At 40.8% G+C, this 22,923-nt stretch overlaps 3 protein-coding genes across 5 annotated transcripts; 2 read left to right on the top strand and 1 right to left on the bottom strand.

The window, feature by feature from the left end:
* Positions 1 to 1,303: 1,303 nt before the first annotated feature.
* LOC105356200 (sal-like protein 1) lies at positions 1,304 to 10,665 on the bottom strand. The gene is made up of 3 exons (XM_020710938.2): positions 9,690 to 10,665; positions 3,309 to 7,059; positions 1,304 to 2,450 (listed from the first exon to the last, which is right to left on the bottom strand). Exons 2-3 carry the CDS (start codon positions 6,771 to 6,773, stop codon positions 2,136 to 2,138), a joined length of 3,780 nt encoding a protein of 1,259 aa, XP_020566597.1. The 5' UTR covers positions 6,774 to 7,059; positions 9,690 to 10,665; the 3' UTR covers positions 1,304 to 2,135.
* Positions 8,776 to 18,179, top strand: LOC101165918 (tripartite motif-containing protein 16). 2 transcript variants are annotated; one of them, XM_004079039.3, is made up of 8 exons: positions 8,776 to 9,656; positions 13,549 to 14,042; positions 14,118 to 14,213; positions 14,308 to 14,541; positions 15,504 to 15,526; positions 16,453 to 16,598; positions 17,231 to 17,502; positions 17,707 to 18,179. In XM_004079039.3, exons 2-8 carry the CDS (start codon positions 13,560 to 13,562, stop codon positions 17,974 to 17,976), a joined length of 1,524 nt encoding a protein of 507 aa, XP_004079087.2. In that variant the 5' UTR covers positions 8,776 to 9,656; positions 13,549 to 13,559; the 3' UTR covers positions 17,977 to 18,179. The 2 variants fall into 2 exon arrangements, with proteins under 2 accessions (XP_004079087.2, XP_020566598.1); XM_020710939.2 differs by lacking the exon at positions 8,776 to 9,656 and adding an exon at positions 12,325 to 12,975.
* Positions 18,180 to 19,434: 1,255 nt separating this feature from the next.
* Positions 19,435 to 22,794, top strand: LOC101165671 (cerebellin-1). 2 transcript variants are annotated; one of them, XM_020710941.1, is made up of 5 exons: positions 19,449 to 19,612; positions 20,056 to 20,093; positions 20,448 to 20,729; positions 21,134 to 21,253; positions 21,331 to 22,794. In XM_020710941.1, exons 3-5 carry the CDS (start codon positions 20,457 to 20,459, stop codon positions 21,526 to 21,528), a joined length of 591 nt encoding a protein of 196 aa, XP_020566600.1. In that variant the 5' UTR covers positions 19,449 to 19,612; positions 20,056 to 20,093; positions 20,448 to 20,456; the 3' UTR covers positions 21,529 to 22,794. The 2 variants fall into 2 exon arrangements, with proteins under 2 accessions (XP_004079086.1, XP_020566600.1); XM_004079038.3 differs by lacking the exon at positions 20,056 to 20,093 and having other exon boundaries at positions 19,435 to 19,612.
* The last annotated feature ends 129 nt before the right edge of the window (positions 22,795 to 22,923 follow it).

The raw sequence follows: 22,923 nt of genomic DNA, 5'->3' as shown, positions 1-22,923 counted from the left end.
GTAGTGGTAAATGATAACCGATTTGAGTGCCAAAGTTTCAGTAAGGCAACGTTGATGAACTGCAAAATATGGATTATGCTTTCATATACTTATGGATTTTCTAATTCAAACAATTAGGGATGTTAAAATGTTTCTCATTATGGCTATAGATTCAAATAAAATATTTTTAGAGCAAAAATACCAAACTTTGCGTTAAGGCTACAGTATGTTAGAAATGCAGATCTGCAAAAATACCTGAAAGCATTTACCCTTTTTAACCCTTGTTCTATCTTAGGCACTTTAACCCTTGTGCTATCCTAGGCAACATTGGGAGTTGGGTCATCTAGACCCACTAGACAGTGATCTGAACCTTTTTTCTTCAATGATTTGTGATCTTCACTGGTGTCCATGGATTACATGAAATCTTTCCACCTTTATCCACCTTTGTCATTGTAGGGAGAACACATCAAAGTAAGGGTGGGGTCATCTAAGATAGCACAAGGTTTAATTAGAAATATGTATATAAAGCAGGCTAAACATTTGGATGTCCTTATTGTGTAAATGAAAATGATAAGTTGGTTCTGTTACATTTGTCAATGATGTAACGCTTTATGCTTTTACTTTCAGTTTTTAAATTGTAACAATTGTCATTCAAAATGGTTCTTTATCCTGATTGAAGAGGAGACTTCTTAGGCTGTATTTGGTTACTAGGTTTTAAAAGCTTTAATATATAATAATCTTTGTTTGTATTGGCTTTCAAACTGAATATAAGTTGTTTGGAATGTTTTACACTTAACATCGAAATCTTGAGTGAATGTTCATTGGGCAAAATTCACTTTATCCATATATATAACCATTCGTATAATATTTGATACAAACATTTATGAGACCCCAATCTCATTAGCATGATCCAAATTTTTCTTAAAAATCCATTGCATATAATTTTGTCCATGATTTCATACCCGTAGTTCGCCATTTTCCACTAGGGGCAGTAGAGGGGCTTTTCCTGCTCATTTCAAAATTGGCTGCTTCCGTGAAATATCAAAAACACTTGTTGCGAAAATAAATAGCTAATTTTCACAACTTCATAGTGAGAATAACTCATCTTTTGTTATTCATTTTTTAAAATGACTACTTTGCTGCATTTATAATATAGTTATACCATGTTAAGAAAGTGTGAATAAATTTTCTGTCAATGCTTTTGGGCTTTACAGGGTTAAGGGTGGCCAATAAAATGCTAAATTACTCCAAATTACAATTACTGCTTTTTAATATGTAGATACTGAACTACAGGTTATAACAGACACACATTGTTAGATATCCATCAACTTAAAGGTTTAGTGAATCTAGTCAATTTCAAGGTGATTTTATTACCACGTAACTACACAACAACAATAACCTTCACAAAGCAGAGGGGCAAGAATCACATGGACCAAGCCGTCGGTGGACTCACAAACACTGCAGTTGTGCTTCTGTTTGACAGAACAAGACCGTGGATAGCAGGCCACCGTGACACAAGTGCTTTTCAGAATTGCAACATGTGGATAAAAGACATGAACTTCCAAACAGTTACACATTCATATTGCTCACTGTGATATTACAGAGCAACATTTAAATGTTTCTACTTATTAACGTCATATATGTATGTATAAAGAATCTTCTTGATCTGAAACACAGATTCCTTTTGGTTAATACCAAAGTTCTGCATCTTGTTTTAAAATTAAAATAAAAACTCCTTTGGTGCCATTCTGAACAAGAACTACAACAACACTAACAGCAACTACATCCAAAAACGATGACAAAATTAGTTTAACTAGTTGTATTAGTGCACAATGATTGATTATATGATCTAGGTTTGCTGGTAAACCTAGGCTAACAGTGGATGACTTCCCGTTTATTCAAGTCATTTTCTCTCTCACAAATCCAGTAATAAAGTGATTCCATCGATTATGTCTTTGATAAACTTCACTGTATGTTTTTGAACACAACAGGACCAAACGGATAGACTCACAACTTGTACATACAAACATATTACTCTGATTATTAAACTGACAGGCCACCTGGAACATGTTAGGGAAGAAGCATGATACAAATGTCCATCCAGTTGTGCTAAAAGGTAAAACACAATTAAAAACATTGTAATATTTTTAAGCCCATCAGGTTATTACACCAGGAGACACTTCTCCATCCTCCTCTGAGACTCTTGGATCCATCCCTGATGGGAGAGTTGGTTTTGAGAGCTGCGTCGACTCATTTTCATCCTGGATACCAACTTTTGGGTCATCTGCTGGTTCAGAAGGGGTGTTGAGGAAAGCTTGATACTGGTTCCAAAAGCCTGCAGAGCTCCTGGTGGCTGGAATGTTTAAGGTCGTCGCTGATGAAGAGGGGGGCGGCTGGTTGGAGGAGGCTCGGCTGCTTCTGGCTTTCGGGCGTGACGTCTTAGTCACCAAGCCATGGTGCTTCATGTGCCCCTAGGAAATAGAATAAAAAAGAAAATGCACAATATGACGTCGTTTAAAAAGTCTGTTAAAACAATGAAATTTTCACTTTTCAGCAACAATCCATGATTGTTTTTCAGTAGCTTTCTCAAAGATTTTAAGCTACATTTAAAGGTAACTCAATAAGTCCCAATTTATTGGAATAAAAAGGCAACTTTCTTGTGCATTAATAAACCTTCTACCTTTTCCCTCAGACTTGTCAACCATGCCATCACGCCATATTTCTGTTTTTCTCTTTTATGGCAAAAAGCATATTTTCATAATTTAAAATTTTACAAAACAGATTTTTTTACTTTTTTGTCTTTTGGCTGCTTCTTTTTGGGGGTGACCACAGCAGTTCAACCAAACAATTGCCTCCATCCATACCTATTCCCTGCATCCTCCTAGCTCACACTAACCACATTTGTGTCCTGCTTGACTACATCCATAAATGTCCTATTTGATCTTCCTTTAGACCTCTGCTATGGTAGCTCCAATCTCAGCATCCTCAGCATCCATGCCATCTAACATTGCTCTTTCTTTGACTGAGCAAAGATGGTGGCTTTGCTGCGATGCATGGCGCTAACCTCAACCTCTAGGGGGAATGTTGTGTTCATCATCTTACCCAAGGACACATGGACTTACTGGACAATATATCTGATAACACAGTGACCATGGAGGTCATGTAGCCTCTGACGCACCACACAAAAAAACACTGTTTTTGTTTTAATTTGCATCTTTGTAAAGTTTTTTAAAAAGAAAAATTGTAACTTTATCTCTGCAGTAACTTTGCTTTTCTAAGCAATGGTTTAAATTTTATTGAAACTAGACATCAAAGAACTGTTTTCTGACCTTTAGTCCACTCCGACTGGCGTACTCTTTTCCACATTCAGCGCAACAATAGGTCTTTTTCTCAGGGCGGGAAATTGGAGATGGAAGGGTTGGAGCAAGGCTCATTGGCACAGAAGACTCAAGATTTTTGGTGGAAACAGTTCTTCTTCTTTTAATGTCTTCTGCTTGATCTTCTCTCTCATAAGAACTAAAGGCAAAGCTCTGTCGTGTCTCTCTTACAGAGACGTCTGATCTCAAAATTTCAGACTTGACCTCAGCTGCTGAGAGGTCTGCCTTCTTCTTGGAGGTTGTTATGTCAATGTCTTCGTCTGTCACATCTGCTGGATCTTTCTTGGATGTTGCCGGCTGAATAGACGTATTCATTTCTTCTGTCACAGGTTCTGGAGATTGGGGTCTTGGGGATACAGAGTTTGATTCCAATGTACTGATGTCATTTTTGTCTTGATCTATTGTGAGGTTGGAGTTAGGATTGGCACAAGTATAATTGAAAGGATCACCAAGAGAATGTGCGCTTTGAAAGTCCTCCAAGTTTGGTTTGGAGCAAAGGAAATCATTTAAGGTTAAAGGTGCTTCATCTTCTTTGAAGTCCACCAGAATAGATGATTCCGTGCCTTTTGGAACATCAGAGGGGAGTGGTGAAGGATCAGAATTTGGGACACTGGCTGAAGCCTTCTGTTGAATTTGGTGGTCTTCCCCAGTTGATGACGCATGATTTGTTGACTGAGAAGCTGTCAAAGATGCACTAGCACAAAGGATTGGGGGGTCTTCACTGTCTGGTGGGGGAGTTTGGGTTGTGGTATTCAGGAATGGGTCAGGACTGAGGTCAGTTGGTGGGATTTGATGCGGACTTGAGGATGAAGACTTACTTCCACCTTTCTCAGGTGATTCATTGCTGCGACAGACTGGGACTGATCCAGGTGCCAAAGTTTTAAATTGTGAACTTGGAGTTGGGCTCCTAGATTTACTAGCTTGTGGAGGGGTTGTGTTTGAAACAACACTTGAGTCAGCTGATGGGGACTGAGATTGTAACAGGGATTTATGACTTAATTCAACAGAGGCTTCAGGTTCAGCATCCTCTGCACCATCTGGAGGCAACTGTCCACCAAGATGCATGCGGATGTGGTGTTGAAGAACAAGGGCGTTGGTGAACTTACGCTGACACAATGGGCAAGAGTTCTGGGCGCGTACATTGGGTGGTCGGGCATGATGGGTGGCCAGATGTGACCTTAGGCTGCCTTTGGTAGAGAAAGATCGTCCACATATTTTGCATGGAAAAGGACGTTCTCCAAGGTGTGTGGCTTGGTGCAACCGCAGTGCTCTTGGGCAGCTCAGCACCCGCAGACACACCCCGCATTGATTGTTTTTTAGGTTACTTGGATCTTTGACACCTAAGGATGATGGCATTCCTCCCACCACCGAACTTGCTGCATTGGCACCCATTCCAAGAGCAGCGACCATTTCACGTGTGAAGTGAGAAACGGAAGTGGTAACCAGGTTTGAGGATGGGGATGCCATCACAAAGGTGTTAGAGGTGCTAGCATTTGCAAAACAATTGTTGGCCGAACTTGTTGAGGAGGTAGAGGGACTGCTTGACAAAATCTCTAGTATGGAAGTTGGTGTGGAGGAGGAAGCCCACAGAGAAGACGTTTGTGGACAAGTCTTCTCTAATTTCTCTACCAATTTTTGCAGCTTAGATGTTTCAGATGTTGGGGTAGCAAGAGTTGACGGAAGTGAAGTGGTTGCGGTGGGAATACTTGGGAGTTTGGGAAAGGAGGAAATGGGAATGGGATGTTGAGAAGAAGCATTTTGGTGGGAACCTGCAGTGGTGGGTAGGTGAGTGCGCAACAAGCTCAGTGCTGGATGGTTGTACAGGGATGAGTGCGCAACCTGAGTTGCAGAGGAACTAGGGGCAGATGGAAATAGAAGCTTTGGTAGGTGGGCTAGCTGAGAATAAACTGCGGGGGACAGTATTGGTGCAAGTGGGGGAGTGTTTTCATCAAAGTGTTGCTCTTTGGCACCTTTGAAAAACCCAGTGAGGTTAGAAAATGAAGTTAAAGAAGGGTCTGAGAGAAGGGATGGGGCTGTAGAAGAGATTGAAGATGAAGATGAGGTGGATGTGCAGGAGGCAATAGAAGCTGCTGCAGCAACAGCAGCAGCTCTGTTGAGTTGCAGGAGGGAGTGAGAAATCAGAGTCAGATCCACACTAGGGGGAAGAGGTAGAGTAGAGGGTGTAGTTCCTCCAGAGCTCCCCAGAGAAAGTCCACTACTAATACCTCTCACCTCCAAATTATCTCCACATGGTTCATCCTCCACCCTACTTTTTCTCCTCCTCTGTGTAAAGTTAATGCCACTGGTGCTGCTACAACTGCTCATTAACTGTTGCATGTCTGATCCGCCAGCTGCCCCAAGTGCTACCCCAAACAAAGATGGTGGCAGGAGAGAAAGAGACAGCTCTGGATTTTGTTCACGGTGGCGAAGAAAGTGAACTTTCAGGTTGCCCCGTGTGGTGAAACGACTCTGACACACTGGACACTGGTACGGTCTTTCACCTGTATGTGAGCGGAGATGTATCTGCAGAGCAGAATCACTGCTGAACATTTTTCCACAAAAGCGACAGGAATGGTGAAGACGACCAGCAGCAGTGGAGTCGCCTCCACCAGAACCAGACTGCAAAGTACGTTGAGAGTTCGACATGTTCACTGAAGTGGGAATGGATGAGTTCAGACAGGACGGATCACTCTTCACGCTCACTGTGTTGGTATTAGAGGATTTCTCGTGAAGATAGCGATTGGGGAGAGCTAAAGACAGTGCAAGGGGGTAGATGGAGGAAGACATTGCTGAAGAGGAAGAGGTGAAGGGAGGGGAGCATTGAGAACTCTCCCACAGACAACCATGAGCACCTGTGGAGAATCCTGTTCTTTCCACCTGTGATTTGTGAGGCTGAAGGATCTGAGACAAAGAAGAGCTTGTGGGTTGTGTGGGTTTGTTGGCAGTCTGGGAAGGAAGGAGAGAAGACAAACTTGCTGGGAGAGGAGTGACCGAAGTGGACGGCTGAGTTGCAGCTGTCTGGCTTGTGGGGCTGGATGGCCTTTTTCTGCCTTCAAGGCAGAGTTGAGACAGGGGAGAGGGAAGATGCTGCGAGGCTGTCTCCGTGCCACAGGATGCTTCACCAAGGCGTAGCACCTGTCTACATATCTCCTCTGTGATCTGCATTTGGTGGATCTGCCGTTGCTGGAGAACCCGAAGCTCCTCTAGGATCAAGGCGATGCTCAGTTGGGTCCTTACAGGTGCAGCTGAGGCGGATGTTACGCCTGGGCTTGGGGTTGGAGTAACAGGACTTGGAGGGCCCTCTGGCACCCGACTGGGACTGCCAGGTTGCGGTGGAGGACATAGGGAAGCTGATGAGGAGGAAGAGGAAGAGGTAGTGTTGGTGGTGGCTGACAACCCCAACTTGGGAGAAGCCATATATTAAGAGTAGATGGAAGCTCTTGCACTGCTACCAGACAGTTCCAACGCAGGTGGGTGTCGCTTTTGTAGAAAGACTAAAAGGGTAGTGAGGCCAGAAAAAAGAGAAGACTGTGTTTTTTTTGAAGGGGAGTTGGAAGGGCTGCCATGTTAGCAAAACGCTTTTTGTGGAACTGGATGTCTGGGAGCACTTGAAGGTTGAGCAATGTCCCAGAAAGTCAAGTCACAGAATATTTGAGAACTGGAATCAAGTGGAGCCTCACGGCCAAGTGGTCATCGGAGGAAACTGAAAAATAACAATCACAATTTAGACCGAATAATAATTACATTTTAATTAAACAGATTATAACTAAGCTGACAATTGTTTTAGCCTCGGGGTGAATATTAATGCTCACACACCCACACCAACCAGTGGTCTGAACAATCACAAAGCTCAACCAATGAGAACATGCCTCATTTCCAAGGCAATATGTACAAGACAAATGACATTTCACCCCACGATGAAAGAAGATGCTTTATAGATATTCAATCATCTTGGTAAAGTCTTTTATTAGTTTGGCCTGTGGCATGTCAAGGATTCCTGGGATAGGAAGGTGTCCGGCTGCCTGACAGATGTGATTTTAAACCCAGCAAAGTTACAGTCCTGTTTAGAAACAGGCAGAGGCTAAACCGACATTACTCAAATACAGTGACTCGCTGATTCATTGATAAACTCAGAAATGCAATATGTTCAGGAACAAGCCACTATATGGCATGGTTTACCTTCCGGACACTGCCACATCCACATTTCTTTAGGGGCGTTAACGCTTCAGTGGCTGACAACAAAGCTGAAAAGGGACAATGGAATGGAATCTAATGCAGTTCCTCTAAGGAGTTTCCTTTACCTTGTTCTTGTCCCCTTACCAGCTCTTGGATTTGTACCTTCAGGAATTTACAATGTGCTTTGTGCGCAGCACTTCTTTGACAATGTGCAATATGTGCATTTTCTGCACAAATCGCAGATGAAAAAATTCAAAATTCATTTTTTTTTAATTGTTATAGCTCAATTGTTCAGTTTAAAAGCCACAGGGGTCAGGCTCATAACATGCTGGGGTTATTTTTGTTTACTTTGATCATGATGTACAGGCTAGGCAAAAATGTGCAACTCTAAACATGCCTCCCTGATCATTGTAAAAGGTTGGCATGTACAATAACGTCCCACTCTGATCATCTTTTGATCTGTTGTAAAGCATTCCCAGTAGTCTTCTCATCATGATTAAACAGTTTTTAGTCAAAATAAAAAAAGCCTGTGTTCCATTTTAGGACATATTTTCTGCAGAGCACCATAAGTTCATTCAAAATTTTGCCTCTGAGTTGTGGGCGGGACAGTTTGCAGGACCCCCACTTCCTGTCATCCATCTGTTAACATTAGCAGTACAACTAAAATGTCTGGTAATAATGAAGCTATCCAGCCGTACAGTTTTGAGCCAGATGCTGGCTCAGGTGAGGAAAATGAGGACGTACATGGATCTAGTCGTCTACAAGTGGATGCACCAGAGTGGAGCAAAGCAGGGAGCTCGTGGCCAGCCCGGTGTATTTTCTACATCACAAATAAACTCTTTTTCAAACAGCATTTTTTCATCTAATCTTGGTTCACAATGATTTAAATAAAGAAATACCTATAAATGCAGTTTTAAGCGTAATTTTCTCTATATACGCCCTCTATCATGAGAAAAATGTCACTAGAACATGTTAAAAACACTAAAACCATCAAGTGGGTCTTTAAAAGCAAAAAATAAAATCATTTCCAAAGAGGAAACATTGGATATTTTTTTGGGGGGGGAGGCTAATTTTACACTTTCAACAAGTCTCTTTCTCTTTCACACACACTCACTCCCTTGTTTGTCCGCTAGGGTAGACTACTTTACATTCAAATGGCGAGTGAACACCCATGCTTTAGAGGAAAGAGTCTGCAGCCCCTCTGGTGCACCATTATAGTCACCGGCTATGTCTGATTCTGCTTTCAACTTTATAAAACTCAGCTCCCAGAAGGTCTAAAGCCGTAGCACAAAATCCAGTTTCCAGTCTCAATATTTTATTGATAATCCGGGGCTTTTACACAGATTTAGTGGTTGGGGAGCTGACAAACTGAGTTAACAATGGCGTTATGGGAGCACAGCTGAGTGATCACCATCCTCTCACTCACAAGGCCTCTGACTTGAGGCACAATGCTGCCTTTTTTCCTCCCCTCATCCTGGCTGCTTACACCACGTGGAGGGGGGAAAAGGTAGTGAAAGAAAGACAGAAAAATAATTTAGCAGCATCCTGTCATCCCTCCCCCTCTTCTCTGCATCTCTGTGTGTTGGGGCAGAATAATAAAACGCTTTGTTGCAGGCAGAACCCGAGTTCATCAATAAACACGATTAAACTATGTAAGTTGAATTAATGATTGTGTTACTGCAAAAAGGCACTATTTTAAAGCACAACACTTGCAAACATAAAAACATAAATACAATTGGAGCATTTTATTCCTAACTGCTCGTCCGTTTTTTTAAATAAATCTTTATTAGTAAGAAGAATAAAAATATATTATTGTCGCTTTTTGAGCAAGACGACAAGAACAAGGCGTTCGTATTTGCAGAGCCATCTTGTCAAATTGATCGCCCGCACGATTCCTGCACGTTTGTTTAAAGCGATATTTAAGAAATAAGCGCGGAAAAAAACCGGCCGTGCTATGCTAAGCGCGTCCCCGCTACTGTACAGCAACCTGTTGCTTGCCGTGCGCGCTCCCACATCATAACACAAGTTATGATTCATAAAAAAAAGAGTCTGCTCCGGCGGAAAAAGGAGAGAAAACAGCCCCGGATGTGCATTTCCACCACAGGCCGCTCGTCGCCCACACGGGTACGGGAAAACGCAATGAAAAAATCAACTTACCGTGTTGGAAACGATGGATTTATTATTATTTTTTGCGGCACTGATGTGTAATAACAAGTACAGGACGGGGGCGGTTGGAAGGCTTTCGGAGCTCGGTTCGGATCTCTCAATCGGGACCCTGCTGCTGCAATTGCTCTGTCGGGGATGCGCAGTCGAAGCGGCGCATTTTTTTTTTCTTCCTCGGCTGTTTATCCCCGTCAAAGATCCCGTTTCACTCTCTCATGACAAATTATGCCTGAATGTATTTACTCAGAGTCAAGTGGCAGGCGCAGAGGCAGGGGCGGTGCAAAAGCTGCGCTCCCTGCGGGGGGAGGATCTTTTTCTTTTTCTTTCTATTTTTCTTCAACCTAACGTGTAGCTCTTCCTTCCCCCTCTAGTTTTTTTTCTTCTTTTTTTTCCCCTTGTGTGTGTGTCCATGTCCAATCCGACCTGTCTGCGGCGCTGTCTGTCTGTCTGTCTGTCTGTCTGTCTGTCTGTCTGTAGGCTGTCTGTCTCTTATAATTAATGAGCATCGCCACCAGACGGCCCTGAGGGAAACACGGCTGCCATTGTCACTCTGCGCGCATCCTTTGTAGGAGTGTAAAGCAGAAACCCTTCCAGCCTGACGGCTTCAAGTAGATAAAAAGTGGCCCCTCTCCCTCACTGCGCAGACATTTTAACAACAGTAGTGCTGCAATTCTTTTTTGTGACAAATATGCACAACTCACTTTGTTTTCTAATGGAAGTCTGCTAAACACATCCATCCACCAATAATACACTGTTTTCTAACAAAAGATATTAAATGCTATAATTTAATATCAAATATAAAGTAAAATGTCATAATTTAGTAACTTAATCGTTGAAAATGGTGCTGCTTTTACAATCACTGCCGCTAGGTGTCTCCCTAGAGACATCACCTTCTGCTAAGAGCTGGGAGGGAAACAATTGGTTTATTCATAAAAAAAAGTGCATAAATACTGTGCATAAGTGCATAAATAGTTTTTTTTTTCGACAAGGAGGACGAGGAGGCTGCATTAATTCGTAGAGAATTACATTTACGTCGTGCGAGGATTTTGAGACCTAGACTCTATTTTTTGTCATTTCCCCCATACGTTTTTGTTTGAGCGTTACCGTTTTTCGTTGCAGTCAATTACATATATACAATGAAAACAACATTAGATATGTATTGCTATGTAGATGTTTCATATGTCAAATATTGTCAACAAAGCCTACATCCATGACATGCTCAAATTTGACCTGATTGAATTATGTTTTTATACTTCATTTTTAGCTGCTGCCATGTTCTTTTAATTCCTGCAGGATTGCATCTACATGAAAATGAAATCAGGGACATTGAATTAGATTAATGTAACAATTACTTTTTGGAAACACAATTTGATAGTACTGCTTACTTTCTTAATCCCATATAAACCTATACCACTTGATCAATAAAAGGGTAGACATAAGCTCACTTTTAAAAACACAATTGCATGTATTAATATTAAACTGACCAACGTTTGCAAGAGGGGAAGGTTAATAAAAAAAAGTCATCTAAACATTACCGACGTTAAATGCATTTTTCCCCCAGATTGGTTCTGTACACTGTGCAGCATTTCATGCTATTACACCAGGAATAACACTTCAAAAGTACACCTAAATATCGCCATTTTTAATTCACACCTTACGCTATTTAAAAAGTTATTACAGCCAATATTTCATAACAATGATTTAAATGCAAACTTGCGCATTAACTTGAGCAGCTATGTTTTCCCACGCTAACTGTCTCTGTTTTGCAGATGCAGCGGTGTTGCTTGTCTTCCAGAATATGTGCTCATATTCACTGTAACTCTGCAGCAGCACGTCAAGTTCAGCTGGCGAAAAATATGCAGACCTCTTTTTTTCCACGGTTGCCATGGTGACTCATAATATCTGCGCTCCATTGATAATGGCTTCTTATAGTCGCGGTGCGCACGCTTACCTCCGAATCAGTCCACTCAGAATTGATTGACCTAACTCCGATCAGCTTCTCTGAAACAGAAAACTCAGAGTTGTTAATCTCTCGATTAACCAACTCAGAGTTCAAGTTTAACCTCAGAGTTGGTTGAACCTCCTTTCTGAAACAGGCCCCTGGTCATAATCCGACATGTTTACTGCATTTTGGATACCAGTTTTTTTTTTAAACTTTCTTTCATAATGCAGTCCTTTAAGATGACTTTAAAAGTGTGGGTGTGCACCAAGACTTAGGATACAAACTTTCTGTTGTTATTTTTCCATATTATAGTCTCTCTCTGTTTTGAAGAGCCATGACAACATTCTTGGGTTTCCCTCAAATCTGCAAAACAGGTTGTACGCATCTGCAGTCCATTGATACTTCACAATGAGAAAATTATTATTTGCTTGCAATTTTTCAACATTTAATCACTTTTCTTTATTGTGTTTTTACATTTCATTCACATTATGTTGACACAGTTTAATCCTGAGACTGTTATTATTACATCTTTATCCTTAAATTTTTGTTTAAATCACATAAGAAGAACAGAAACACATTTAGTATATTCTAAATTTTGATTGTTTTAGATTTTTTTTAATAATTAGAATTTAAAAGTAAAAAATGTCTGATTTTATTCTGATTTTTCTTGCTCAGATTTATAATAAATGTATTAAAAAAAATCACAGATCTTCTTAACCAATAAAATATGAATGGTTATTTTCATTTTTGTCACTTTCTATTTCCAAAAAAGCCCCTTTAATTTCACAAGTTTTACATTTATAACAGTAATAGAACCATTTGAAGACTTGGGATTGGACCAGACATGCTTACATGTCAGTCACAATCATTTAAATGATTCAAATTTTATTTATATGCATAAAAAAACTTTTCGAACATATAAGGAAGATGTATAGCTAATCCCATAAATGTGATTTTAGAATGGAAAGTGTGTTAAATAAACTGATAACCAGTTTGTTTGTTTTTTAGGTATAAAAGAAGTATAAAGGCTACCATTATCTATAAATTATAGAAAAGAAAGTTTTGATCTAAATGTTGTGGATTTTGGGGATTTGAAGGAGAGCTCCCAGTTGTTTCTCACACAATTTATCGGCTTTCCACACATTCCTTGAACAAAACGACAGTCAGCTTTCAATCTGGCTCAGACGAAACACAATAATTCCCCTTTACCCCCACCTCTAATTTAAAGTCAGGTGACATCTGCTGAGAATCTGTTGGGATTAAACCCAGTGTCCCTTACAGAGCACGCACACACGTGCTCTCCAAGGCAGCTTTCTTCAAATATCATGATTATAACAGGTAAGAACTTCCTCTCATCCACTTCTTTAAAGCTAAAACAAAAAAAAAAAACTTTTAAAAAATTCAGAGTAAGAGTTGCAGGTAAACATGTGAATAAATCTGAACAGCAATGATCTCCTGATCCCTCCACTGTAACAGGTCGGTTCGGGATTAGTATTCAGTCACTTAGGTGTTAACTCTGGAAAACATCTAAATTTCATAAAATCTTTCATTTTACTCACCTTCTGATGTTTTTCTGCTGCATTTCGGACAGTACTGCAGCTCTCAGAAAGGAGATTTTAAATGCACTTTTTGCCACTATTATTCTGGCATGTTAAAGTACAAACTGGTTCTTTTTTTTTACATGATTTTTTAAAATTGATTGAGACTAGTTGTTAGATCTGCTCTCCTATTTTTAGAGCAAACCAGACTTTATTAGCCTACAGAAACAGTTGGAAGGGAAACAAGGGATTACCTTTCCTTCCAGGCTCAGTGCTGGCTTAGGCATTAGTACTTAGTCTAATGTGAACAGTTGACTCTTTGCCTGGCACTCTGCAATATTAAAATTCAGCTGTTTTTACTTGTATAACATAGAGAACAGTGCCATGACGTCCATGGATGAAGAGCTGACCTGCCCTGTGTGCCGGGACAGCTTCAGTCGGGCCCACCCGCTGCCCTGTGGCCACAGCTTCTGTCCCACCTGCATCCGTGAAGCCTGGAGTTGCCATTCAGAGGGGAAAGTCCGATTTGTGTGCTCCCAGTGTCAGGAGGAGCATGGGGAGGTGCTGTGTGACTGCTGCCCCCCAGAGGCAGAGGAGAAATCCCAGGCTGTGAAGACCTGCTTGAGGTGTGAGGTGTCGCTGTGTGCCAGCCACCTTCAGCCCCACCTGGAGAGACCAGCTTTCAGCAACCACATGCTGGTAGATCCATTGGGGGACATTTCTCATCGAAGGTGTGCCGCCCATTCTGAGGTGTTCCGCTACTACTGTGTGGATGAGCGGGTGTACGTGTGCGGGGACTGCCTGCTGGAGGGAGGCCATTCTCAGCACAAAGTGAAGGCTCTGAGGCACGTCGAAGAGGATCTGAAGGTTAGTCAGGTGTTTCTACCGCCACCTTAATGTCTGTTTACAGTTTACAACACTCCTAAATGTGGGATTTTACAGGTGATTCTCCAGACGCTGCTCATCAAAGCAGAAAACAAGCTCAAAGATGGGGAGCGGATTCTGAAAGAGCACAAGAATATGGATTCTTCCGTGGCTGTGAGTTCAAAGATTCGATTGGTGCAGAGAAAACTCTAAGCGGTGGAGTTTTTCATAAAGTCACATCCACTAAGAAATGTTCCCAATATTCCAGGACTCATTAAAACAAGATGACGGTCTGGTGGAGCGGCTGGACTCCGACCTGCAGGTCCAGGTGAAGAAGCTGGTGCTGGCTCTGAAGGAAATCACCAAGAGGGAGAGGCAGCAGATCTTAGAGCGCATGCAACAAGACTGTGCCAAAGTGAGGGTCGACATGAGCCAGACAGTTAACATCCAGCATTACCTGACTCTGCTGCTGGCAGAGACGGACCCCTTCCTGCTCATCTGGGTACGGCTGTGCTCCATTTCACCAAATGACAGCATCAAATCCATCAAGACTTGATTCTAGGCTTCATTTCAAGAGTCAATGTCATTTCAGATGTGAGTCAGGTTGCAAGCATTAATTAATGATGAAGTCACAATGCTTTTAGAAGTATGAAGTTACAACACCAAGTGGTTTGAATTGTACTGTAATAGACACATTCTGCAGCACATCAGTGCCTTACCTCACAGGACAAGGAGGCTGCTCTAGTGGTCAGCTCCATCATTTTATTTCGCAATGAAGTATTTAAAAAAAGGTTGTCCTGTAGAAGAAACACATTCATCCAGTTATCCGGATTAGTACTGTGCCGAGTAACGGGAGGTCACTGAAGACTATCCCAGCAACTGTTGGTGGATAGCCGTCCACTACAGTGCCACAAAATTATTTATGACCAAAAAAATGACATTTAACAACTCCTGGTTAAATGTTTTTGCCCCTGTGAGTTAACGTCAAGGATTGATCCATGTCTTGATGTGAGAAGACGGTTCCTGGAGAAGAGGGATCAGTTCGATAGTCACAAAGAGCTACCTATATGTGTTTGCTGTAGTCATAAATACTTTACCTAGTCAGGGAAAACAGAAAAGTGTGGAAACAAAACAAAAAGGAAAGGTAGGATAGGTTTATTACTCTGCCGGGTGCAAATCCCAAAGCTTGTGTTGTGCCAAAATCGGATTCAAACCCAAAATATGAGCGTAGTTGTTCCACTTGATTCAGTGCTAAAGTGAGAAAGCAATGACACCCAAAACAGTGGAATCAGTGTGAAGTGCATCATACACTCACAAGAATTAAAAGTTTGAATCAGGTGATCAAAAGTCGATTCAATGAAAAAAACGTCAATTCATAGATTTTAAACTTTTTGGAAAAAACACTTGATCCTTTTGACAATCACAGGAACCTGTCTTGACGTGTTCTCACTTTTTCTCCCGCAGGCCTTTCAGTCAGAAGACACAAAGTAAGTTTAGACAAACTGGGTGCTTCAAATCAGGAATAGGTAATACCCCCCCCCCCCCCCTTTTATTTCATTTATAACACATTTTAACTGAATAGAAGCTCCTGACTGATGTGATTAATGGTGGATACCTGGAAAAAAAGACCTGCAAGAGCCAGAAAAGCCCATCCCAGTATATACTGTGACTGTTTGTGTGTTGACTAAAAGATACATCAAACTTTATCAGGGGGAAAAAGCCCTCTGTCAATCATTAGGCTTTATGTTTAGATTCTTTTCTGTACTGAGTTGCATAAATATTTACCCCAAATTCTGGACTGTTGATGGGAATGTTGTTTACTTCAGTCTGACACAAAAACTAACCTATTGAGGTTCAAGTTTTAAACTGTGGCTGTTATTTCCTGCTTGAAGTTATCGCATTTGTTTTCAGCTTGGAAAGACTGTCATTTGAAAAACAAATTCCCATTTCTACACATCAGCTGCAAACCTAACATGTAGCTCACTCCACAGACTCACAGTATGTAAACTGGACTGATTGACTTTGACGCCTCCCATATGTTTTCAGTATTCTAATGCTCATAAACATACACAGACTGTTAGGAAGAGAACCTAAAGGACTCCAAAAAGTTTTTGTCACAATCATACGTTCATTTTGGGCGTGAAAGTCGAACTATTAACTACGGCAGTTAATACAAAACTGCTCCCTTCGAAGCCAGCCTCTAGTGGTCATTTGATGAACTGCAACAACTAGGTTTCATTGGGATTGACTCTGGGGATTTGGCTGAAATCACAAGAGTTCTTCTCCCATAGAAGTAGGTTTCTTGTCTGATTTTTCCAAGTTCTGCTATTGTGTCTGGATGAGTGTGTGTTTGCTCCAACCCTAAAGAGATTTTTAACTTTAACGCTTCACACGGGTGGCTTGTGTGTTCCAGGTTATTAGCTGACCTGAACTGCCCAATGTTCAACCCTGCTCCCATCAGTCTGGACAGGAAACACATCCTAGAAGACATAGAGGGAAAATATCGTGGGTTCATCACAGCGACCCTCCGCTGCCTCAGTGACCTCAAACGGGAGCTCTGTAAGTACCAGGATGCTCATGTGTGTGCGCACATTGTTTTTTTGCGGCATTGTAAATAACCAGCTTTAAAAAACATGCCTTTTCAGACTTAGTTTTATTCATATGATAAACAGAAAAAATTACAAAAATGCAAACGAATCATTCAAACTGATCGTCTCTTAATGGGAGCTGCCGTGCATGTGCAACAAGCCCCTAGTGGTTACATACGGTACTTCATTCATCTCTGTTCTTAAAATCAGCTTCGATCCAGAAGGCAGGGCGTTGCCTCTGGATTCCAACCAGTTTGATCCAATTGATCCAAGTGGATTAAAATGGTATATAGGTGGAAGCTGGACAATTCAGCTGCTGTCCTACAAGTCTGAATTTATAATTGACCTTTTTTCAGACAAAGAAACCTCAGATAAAGTAAAAAAAGGCTGTTAAAAGTAAAGCGTTTTTACAGTTAACAACAAGAGATCTTCCTTTTTTTGCAAACACTATTTAATAGCTTTTTTTTTTAAATTTCAACAACAGTTCAATTGCATATTTAGGTTTATATGACAAAGATAAAAAAAACACACATTTTTATTGTGTCATGTGGATCAAAAAGTTCTTTAAACTACAGAAATATGTATTTCCTTCTACCTGTGCAGTGACCAGTCCATTAACATTGGACACGAACACTGCCCATCCTCTGCTGAGCATCTCAGATGACCTGCGCACAGTCACTCGTGTCAAGAGCCGCCTGCCCTGCGCTGCCCATCCCGAGCGTTTCGACCACTGGCCACAGGTCCTCGCTGCCCAGACCTTCTCCTCTGGAACCCACTACTGGGAGCTGGAGGCAGAGGGATTCTGGGATGTTGCCATCTGCTACCGAAGTATTGGACGCAAGGGAAAGGAGGACAATGCTTTTGGAAACAATAAGGTTTCCCATTTATCAAATTAGCTTTTGCCATTTTTTTTGTGCTAAGCAGGGGTTTATTATTTTGCTGTTAAATGTTATGCTCAATTATAGATCTAATTTCTGATGCCCCTCAATAAAGTTAATACATGTGCATATATACTAGGTTATTTATTGATGAGTTATTTATTTTATATGGTGAATGGCGTGACTTCCCTTCATCCCCAGGTGTCTTGGAGTTTGACACAACAGCACGACAAAAAGCTTGCAGCCTGGCACAACCGCAGGAAGACCCGCCTCTCGTACCAAATGACCAGCAACCGAGTTGCCGTTGCTGTGGATTACAGCGCAGGGACCATCACCTTCTCTGAGGTGGGATCAAGCAACAGCCTGATCCACCTTCACACGTTCTCCTCCAGCTTCACCCAGCCTCTGTGCCTGGGCTTCGGACTCTACAAAGCTGAGCTCAAAAGTCGCATTTCCATCGTCAAAGTGTGAAAAAACCCAGAGGGTTCTTCAAAAAAACTGTGATGTTTACATTGAAACTTCTTCTAATGGGAGTTACAGCAAGAGGAGCAGGATTCTGGTGCAAAAGTCTATGTGGGACACATTTTAAAGTCTGCCTTTTCCCCCCAGAAATGTCTAAGGGGGTTAAGATGTGTGTGGCACAGTAAGAATAAAGAAAGCGTAAATACTTTCAATCAAAGTCTTGATAGTATTTTGTTTTTATCAATAAAAGACAAATATGGGTAAAGTTTAGAAGCAAATTGCTGAAGTCATTTGTGAAAATTTGAGCCTCCTATTTCAGATCTATACTTTTTGTGTTGCTGAAACACAATGATCACATTTATTTACAAAACAAATTATTTCAAGTAAACATCCTAAACGACAAATTTTTTTTATTTACAGACCATTTGGGAAGAAACTCTTGTGTCTGTCCAGCTTTAGTTTGCAAGCTTGCATGAAAAAGTCTCAAAAACGTTTAAGGGAAATGTCTTTCTTACATAAAAAATAGACTGACTAGCTTATGTGTAGTATTTGACCAAGTTGACACAAAAGGTATAGCTAAAATTTGAAATGGAAACATGTACCAATACGTTTTTTTATAGTGAAGGACACATAAAAGGAAAATTAAGATTGAAATTGGGTTTCTGAGTATTTCTTTATTTGATTTGATTTGAAATGGTTTATTTCAAGCAATCAAATAAGAATAATACAAAAAAATTGGAAAAAACTTGCAGTGACGTAGGTACTATAGTTGGAGGACTGCAAACTCCATTCTGATGCAGACAAAAAATCCACGAACGTCTTCGTTTTCCTCGTCTGAGTTGGCATCTGGTTCAAAACTGAACGGCTGGTTGCTCCGATATTGCTCGCCATTTCTGCTGTAATGATAGGTTGGTGTTTTGAGGGGCTGTTTCGCCCACAACTCAGAGGCAAATTTCTAATTAACTACTGCCGCTCTGCAGAAACTATGTCTTATATTTATTATTTTTACTGAAAATAACACAATTACAATTTAAAAAAAACCTACTTGGAATGATTTTACTTAAGATCAAAAGACGATCAGAGTGGGAATTTAATGTAATCCTTTTTAAATTACCTTTTGAAATATTAATTTGTGACTTTATTCGATATATGATTTTTTTTTCTATAACTTGAGGTCATTATATTTCTACAGGATAATCTGTGAAGCAAAAATTCTTAATTTTTTTTAACAACATCTGATAGAATTAAACATTTCAAAACGTGCAAGAACAATGGAACACAACCAGGATCTTCTGAGCCTTTATGGTCGCACAAAAGAATGTTTTGTTGTTTTTGTTACATTCGATGGAAAAAAGCAACAACAAAAAAGAGCTCTTTGCTCACTTTGCTCTTAAATGCTAAATTATTGTTCTTCATTTCACCCTAAGGAGTGGGTGGAAGAGAGAGGGAGAGAGAGAAACACACTTTGGGGGGTTGGATTCACAGGGAAAGAGGCAGATCAGGGCGATCTGTGAAGTGGCTCCTTTTGTCTTGACTCGTCTCCGTGAGATGATGTGACTGAAGAACTGCAGAAGGAGAGATTTCTGAACTTCTTTTCAAACCTCAGCTGGACAGACAAACCTGCTTTGACTCACTGCAAGAAAAGGTAATGATGACTCATAGATTTTAGCACCCGATGGTCAGATTTTTAAAGCCTTTAAGGTTTTTCAGTCTGAACTGTTAAGGGACTTTAACTTTCCTAATTGAGAAAGCTGCTGCTGAAATTAGAAAAAACTAAAATAACACAGAAAATGATTGCTTAAGTTCTAGAGAAAACCAAACAAAAGGAATAAAGGGGCCACCTTAAAGGGTCATTGCTGCATGTTTACGAGAAAGTGTGAAGTTAGGTGACGAAGCAGCGAAGGGGTTCTTGTGAAAGACAGATGGTCACTCAGTGGAGTTGTTCCCCCACACCATCTCCCCTGGCTTCTGCATCCTTTCCCCTGTCACCTATCCAAAAACCTACATCATCAGTTTGTTTCCTCACTGCTCCATCTTCCTCTGTCTTTTCGAGCCTAAACTCAGATCTGCCTTCTTTTCTTCTGCCAGCTCTGATTTGACACCCGTCTCGTCTTTTTTGTGCTGAGGTAATCAACTTCAAAATCCCGAGAGCTTTTTTTACTGGAATTTGTTGATCCTGCTTTTCAAGGCCATTTGGGGTTTGCAAAAGATGGGGGGGGGGGGGGGGTGATTGACAGCTGGGACCTGTGAGATTCATGTGGGTCATCTGCTGGTTCAGCTGTTTGTGTCTTTTAAATCTCCCCGGACGTCACGTTTAAAAAAGAAATGTTTCTTTTAATCAATCAAAATTCCATCAAAATTGATGTTTTGAGATTTTTTTAAATTGTATATCCTATGGAAGTTACCCCTTCAAGTGTTTCAAAGACTTTTACACAAAGTCTTTGTGTAAAAACCAAGCAGGTGTCTTGTCAACCCTTCAGGGTTCAGCCATGCACCTCGGGTCAGACATCCTGATCCTGCTGAGTGTGCTGCTGCTGTGGGGAACTCTGGGATCCGGAGAACAGAATGACACAGAACCCATCATACTCGAAGGCAAATGTTTGGTGGTTTGTGACTCCACTCCTTCATCCGAGCCTGCTGGGAACGCTTTGGGGATGTCTGTCCGCTCCGGCTCTGGACGAGTGGCCTTCTCCGCCAGCCGCCAGACCAACCACGAGCCCACAGACATGAGCAACCGCACTATGATCATCTACTTTGATAATGTGAGTGTCCAGGATTAGAATTGCAATAGAATTATTGTGGGATATAAGCCATACTATTGATTATAAAAATAGTCTTGGTAAAAACACACTGTAAAAACAGACCCCAAAAATAAGACAAAAATTGGCAGATTGTCTTCAAATGGGCAAAAAATTGATTAAGTAAAAGTGTGTCACCAAAAGTTCTTATTTTAAGAAATAAATAGTAGTCACTAGGACATGTTTTCTCAAATTAAGATTATTTTGTTATGAAAAAACCTTCTTGCTAAAATCATTTTTCTTGCAAGGCAGAAAATGAGATGCTGTGCAGCTGGTGCTCCTGCGTTTAGCATCTTTAAAAATCCTTTGATTTCATCCTCAAAGTCTTCATGTCACAGCGTATCTTCTTCCCTAATTTTTTTGCTCAGATCTTGGTAAACGTTGGGACTCATTTTGACCAAGAGAGTAGCATCTTTCTGGCGCCTCGGAGAGGAGTTTACAGCTTCAACTTTCACGTTGTGAAGGCCTACAATAGACAAACCATTCAGGTGAACGTCCACCTCCTCCTTGACACCTTTTTTTGTCACCTCAGTTGATTTTAAATTCAGTATTTCATGTCCATCAGGTGAGCCTGATGGTGAACGGCTGGCCGATGATTTCTGCTTTTGCTGGAGACCAAGATGTGACCAGAGAAGCTGCGACCAATGCCGGCTTGGTGATCATGGAGAAGGGGGACAAGGCGTACCTCAGACTGGAGAGAGGAAACCTGATGGGGGGCTGGAAGTATTCCACTTTCTCTGGATTTCTGGTGTTTCCTTTGTGAGGAAGGTGGAATGCTTGAAGGATGAAGATGATAGAAGCAGAAGGAACAACTTGGATGCTGGAGGGTGAAAAATAAAGTGTAATTTTCTTATTAAACAAAGTGCATGAAAGGTGGCAGAAATGTATGCCAAAAGAACTCTAAGAAGGAAATATATCTATATATAACACTTATTTGCTCTAATTTTCCTGTGTGTAAATATACTTAAGGAGTTTATTTTAAAAAAAATAACAAGAGACTGATATGGTTTTTCGCTCCCATAGAACAAAAAACTTTTATTTTTAAGTACTGAGTTACTCTTAATGTCACCCACCTAACTTTAAAAGACTCATTACACTGCAAAAAGAGACTCCCTAAAAATGTTTAAATTTTTTTTTTTAAATCTTCAAATAAGCAAAAAAGGTGTTGCCAGGAATTTTTACTTTAAGAAAAAAATCTAATCACGGTGACATTTTTTCTTAAACTAAGAATTTTTTGCTATTGAAATGATTCAATAAGATGATTTTTTTTTTGAAGACAGAAAATAAGGCACATTTTCTTGAAACAAGGGTCTTTACTTTGCTATTATTTAGTTTTTGCAGTGCACCCTTCCTTGAATGTGATGTTTGAATGATGTCCTTCTTTATCACTACCATGCAACAGATGTTTATTTACTGATACATTTCTATCAAGAACAAAGCATTAAAGTAAAGTTATCTACAATCGACTGAGCATTTTTTGCACAGAAAAAAAGAAGCAACCTTTAATTTATTGATTGCTTTAGGTGTGGCTGTTAAATCCTTTCACACGAAGCAGAATTTCTCTTTCATGGCTCGCTTGCCTATGCCACGACAGTGGTTTGTAAATATAGCTCCCACCCACAGAGCTGCCGTTGGCTTGGACCAGGCAGGCCAGCATGGGACGGAATCGAAGTGCCTGGTATGGCTGATAGTCTTTGCAGGGCTGAGGACAGATGGAGGCTTTGGCGAGTGAGCAGGCACATCTCTGTGGGACTGCTATGGACAAAGTGTGGTGCACTGTCACATGGAGTCATTCACGCTTCCCTGGTTAGGCCCTCTCTCTTGAGTATTTCTTCATTCCCAATATCATTTTTTTATGGTTTATGAGTTGTAAAAAAATGGAAAAGTGACACATCCTTACTGCAAACCTATTGTCCAATGAATTAACAAACGTAAACTTCTTTCTTTCATTAAAAATGCATCACTTCCTCATTATCAAACTGCTTAGAACTGGTGCTTCTTAAACTAACCACGTCAAGGAAGAAACTTCCCCTGGTGCCTCAATTCTACCCTTTGTTCTGTGAAGAGGCCATGAGGCCAACTTGTTAAAAAAGACAAATATATTTGATGTGTAGTTCATGTAATAAAAAAAATAAATGTCTCCCTAAAATAAACTAAA

The sequence above is a fragment of the Oryzias latipes genome, chromosome 17 (assembly GCF_002234675.1).
Source record: "Oryzias latipes chromosome 17, ASM223467v1".
Taxonomy (NCBI): Eukaryota; Metazoa; Chordata; class Actinopteri; order Beloniformes; family Adrianichthyidae; genus Oryzias; species Oryzias latipes.
The sequence above is the reverse complement of the archived record's forward strand: the minus strand, read 5'-3'. Positions and strand labels throughout refer to the sequence as shown.

Coding starts and splice junctions, on each gene's coding strand:
- LOC101165671 (XM_004079038.3), top strand. CDS start 20,457: ATGCACCTCGGGTCAGACATCCTGATCCTGCTGAGTGTGCTGCTGCTG. Junction 20,730..21,133: donor TGATCATCTACTTTGATAAT/GTGAGTGTCCAG, acceptor TTTTTTGCTCAG/ATCTTGGTAAACGTTGGGAC. Junction 21,254..21,330: donor ACAATAGACAAACCATTCAG/GTGAACGTCCAC, acceptor CATGTCCATCAG/GTGAGCCTGATGGTGAACGG.
- LOC105356200 (XM_020710938.2), bottom strand. CDS start 6,773: ATGGCTTCTCCCAAGTTGGGGTTGTCAGCCACCACCAACACTACCTCT. Junction 2,451..3,308: donor CCAGTCGGAGTGGACTAAAG/GTCAGAAAACAG, acceptor TCTATTTCCTAG/GGGCACATGAAGCACCATGG.
- LOC101165918 (XM_020710939.2), top strand. Junction 14,043..14,117: donor ACGTCGAAGAGGATCTGAAG/GTTAGTCAGGTG, acceptor GGGATTTTACAG/GTGATTCTCCAGACGCTGCT. Junction 14,542..15,503: donor ACCCCTTCCTGCTCATCTGG/GTACGGCTGTGC, acceptor TTTCTCCCGCAG/GCCTTTCAGTCAGAAGACAC.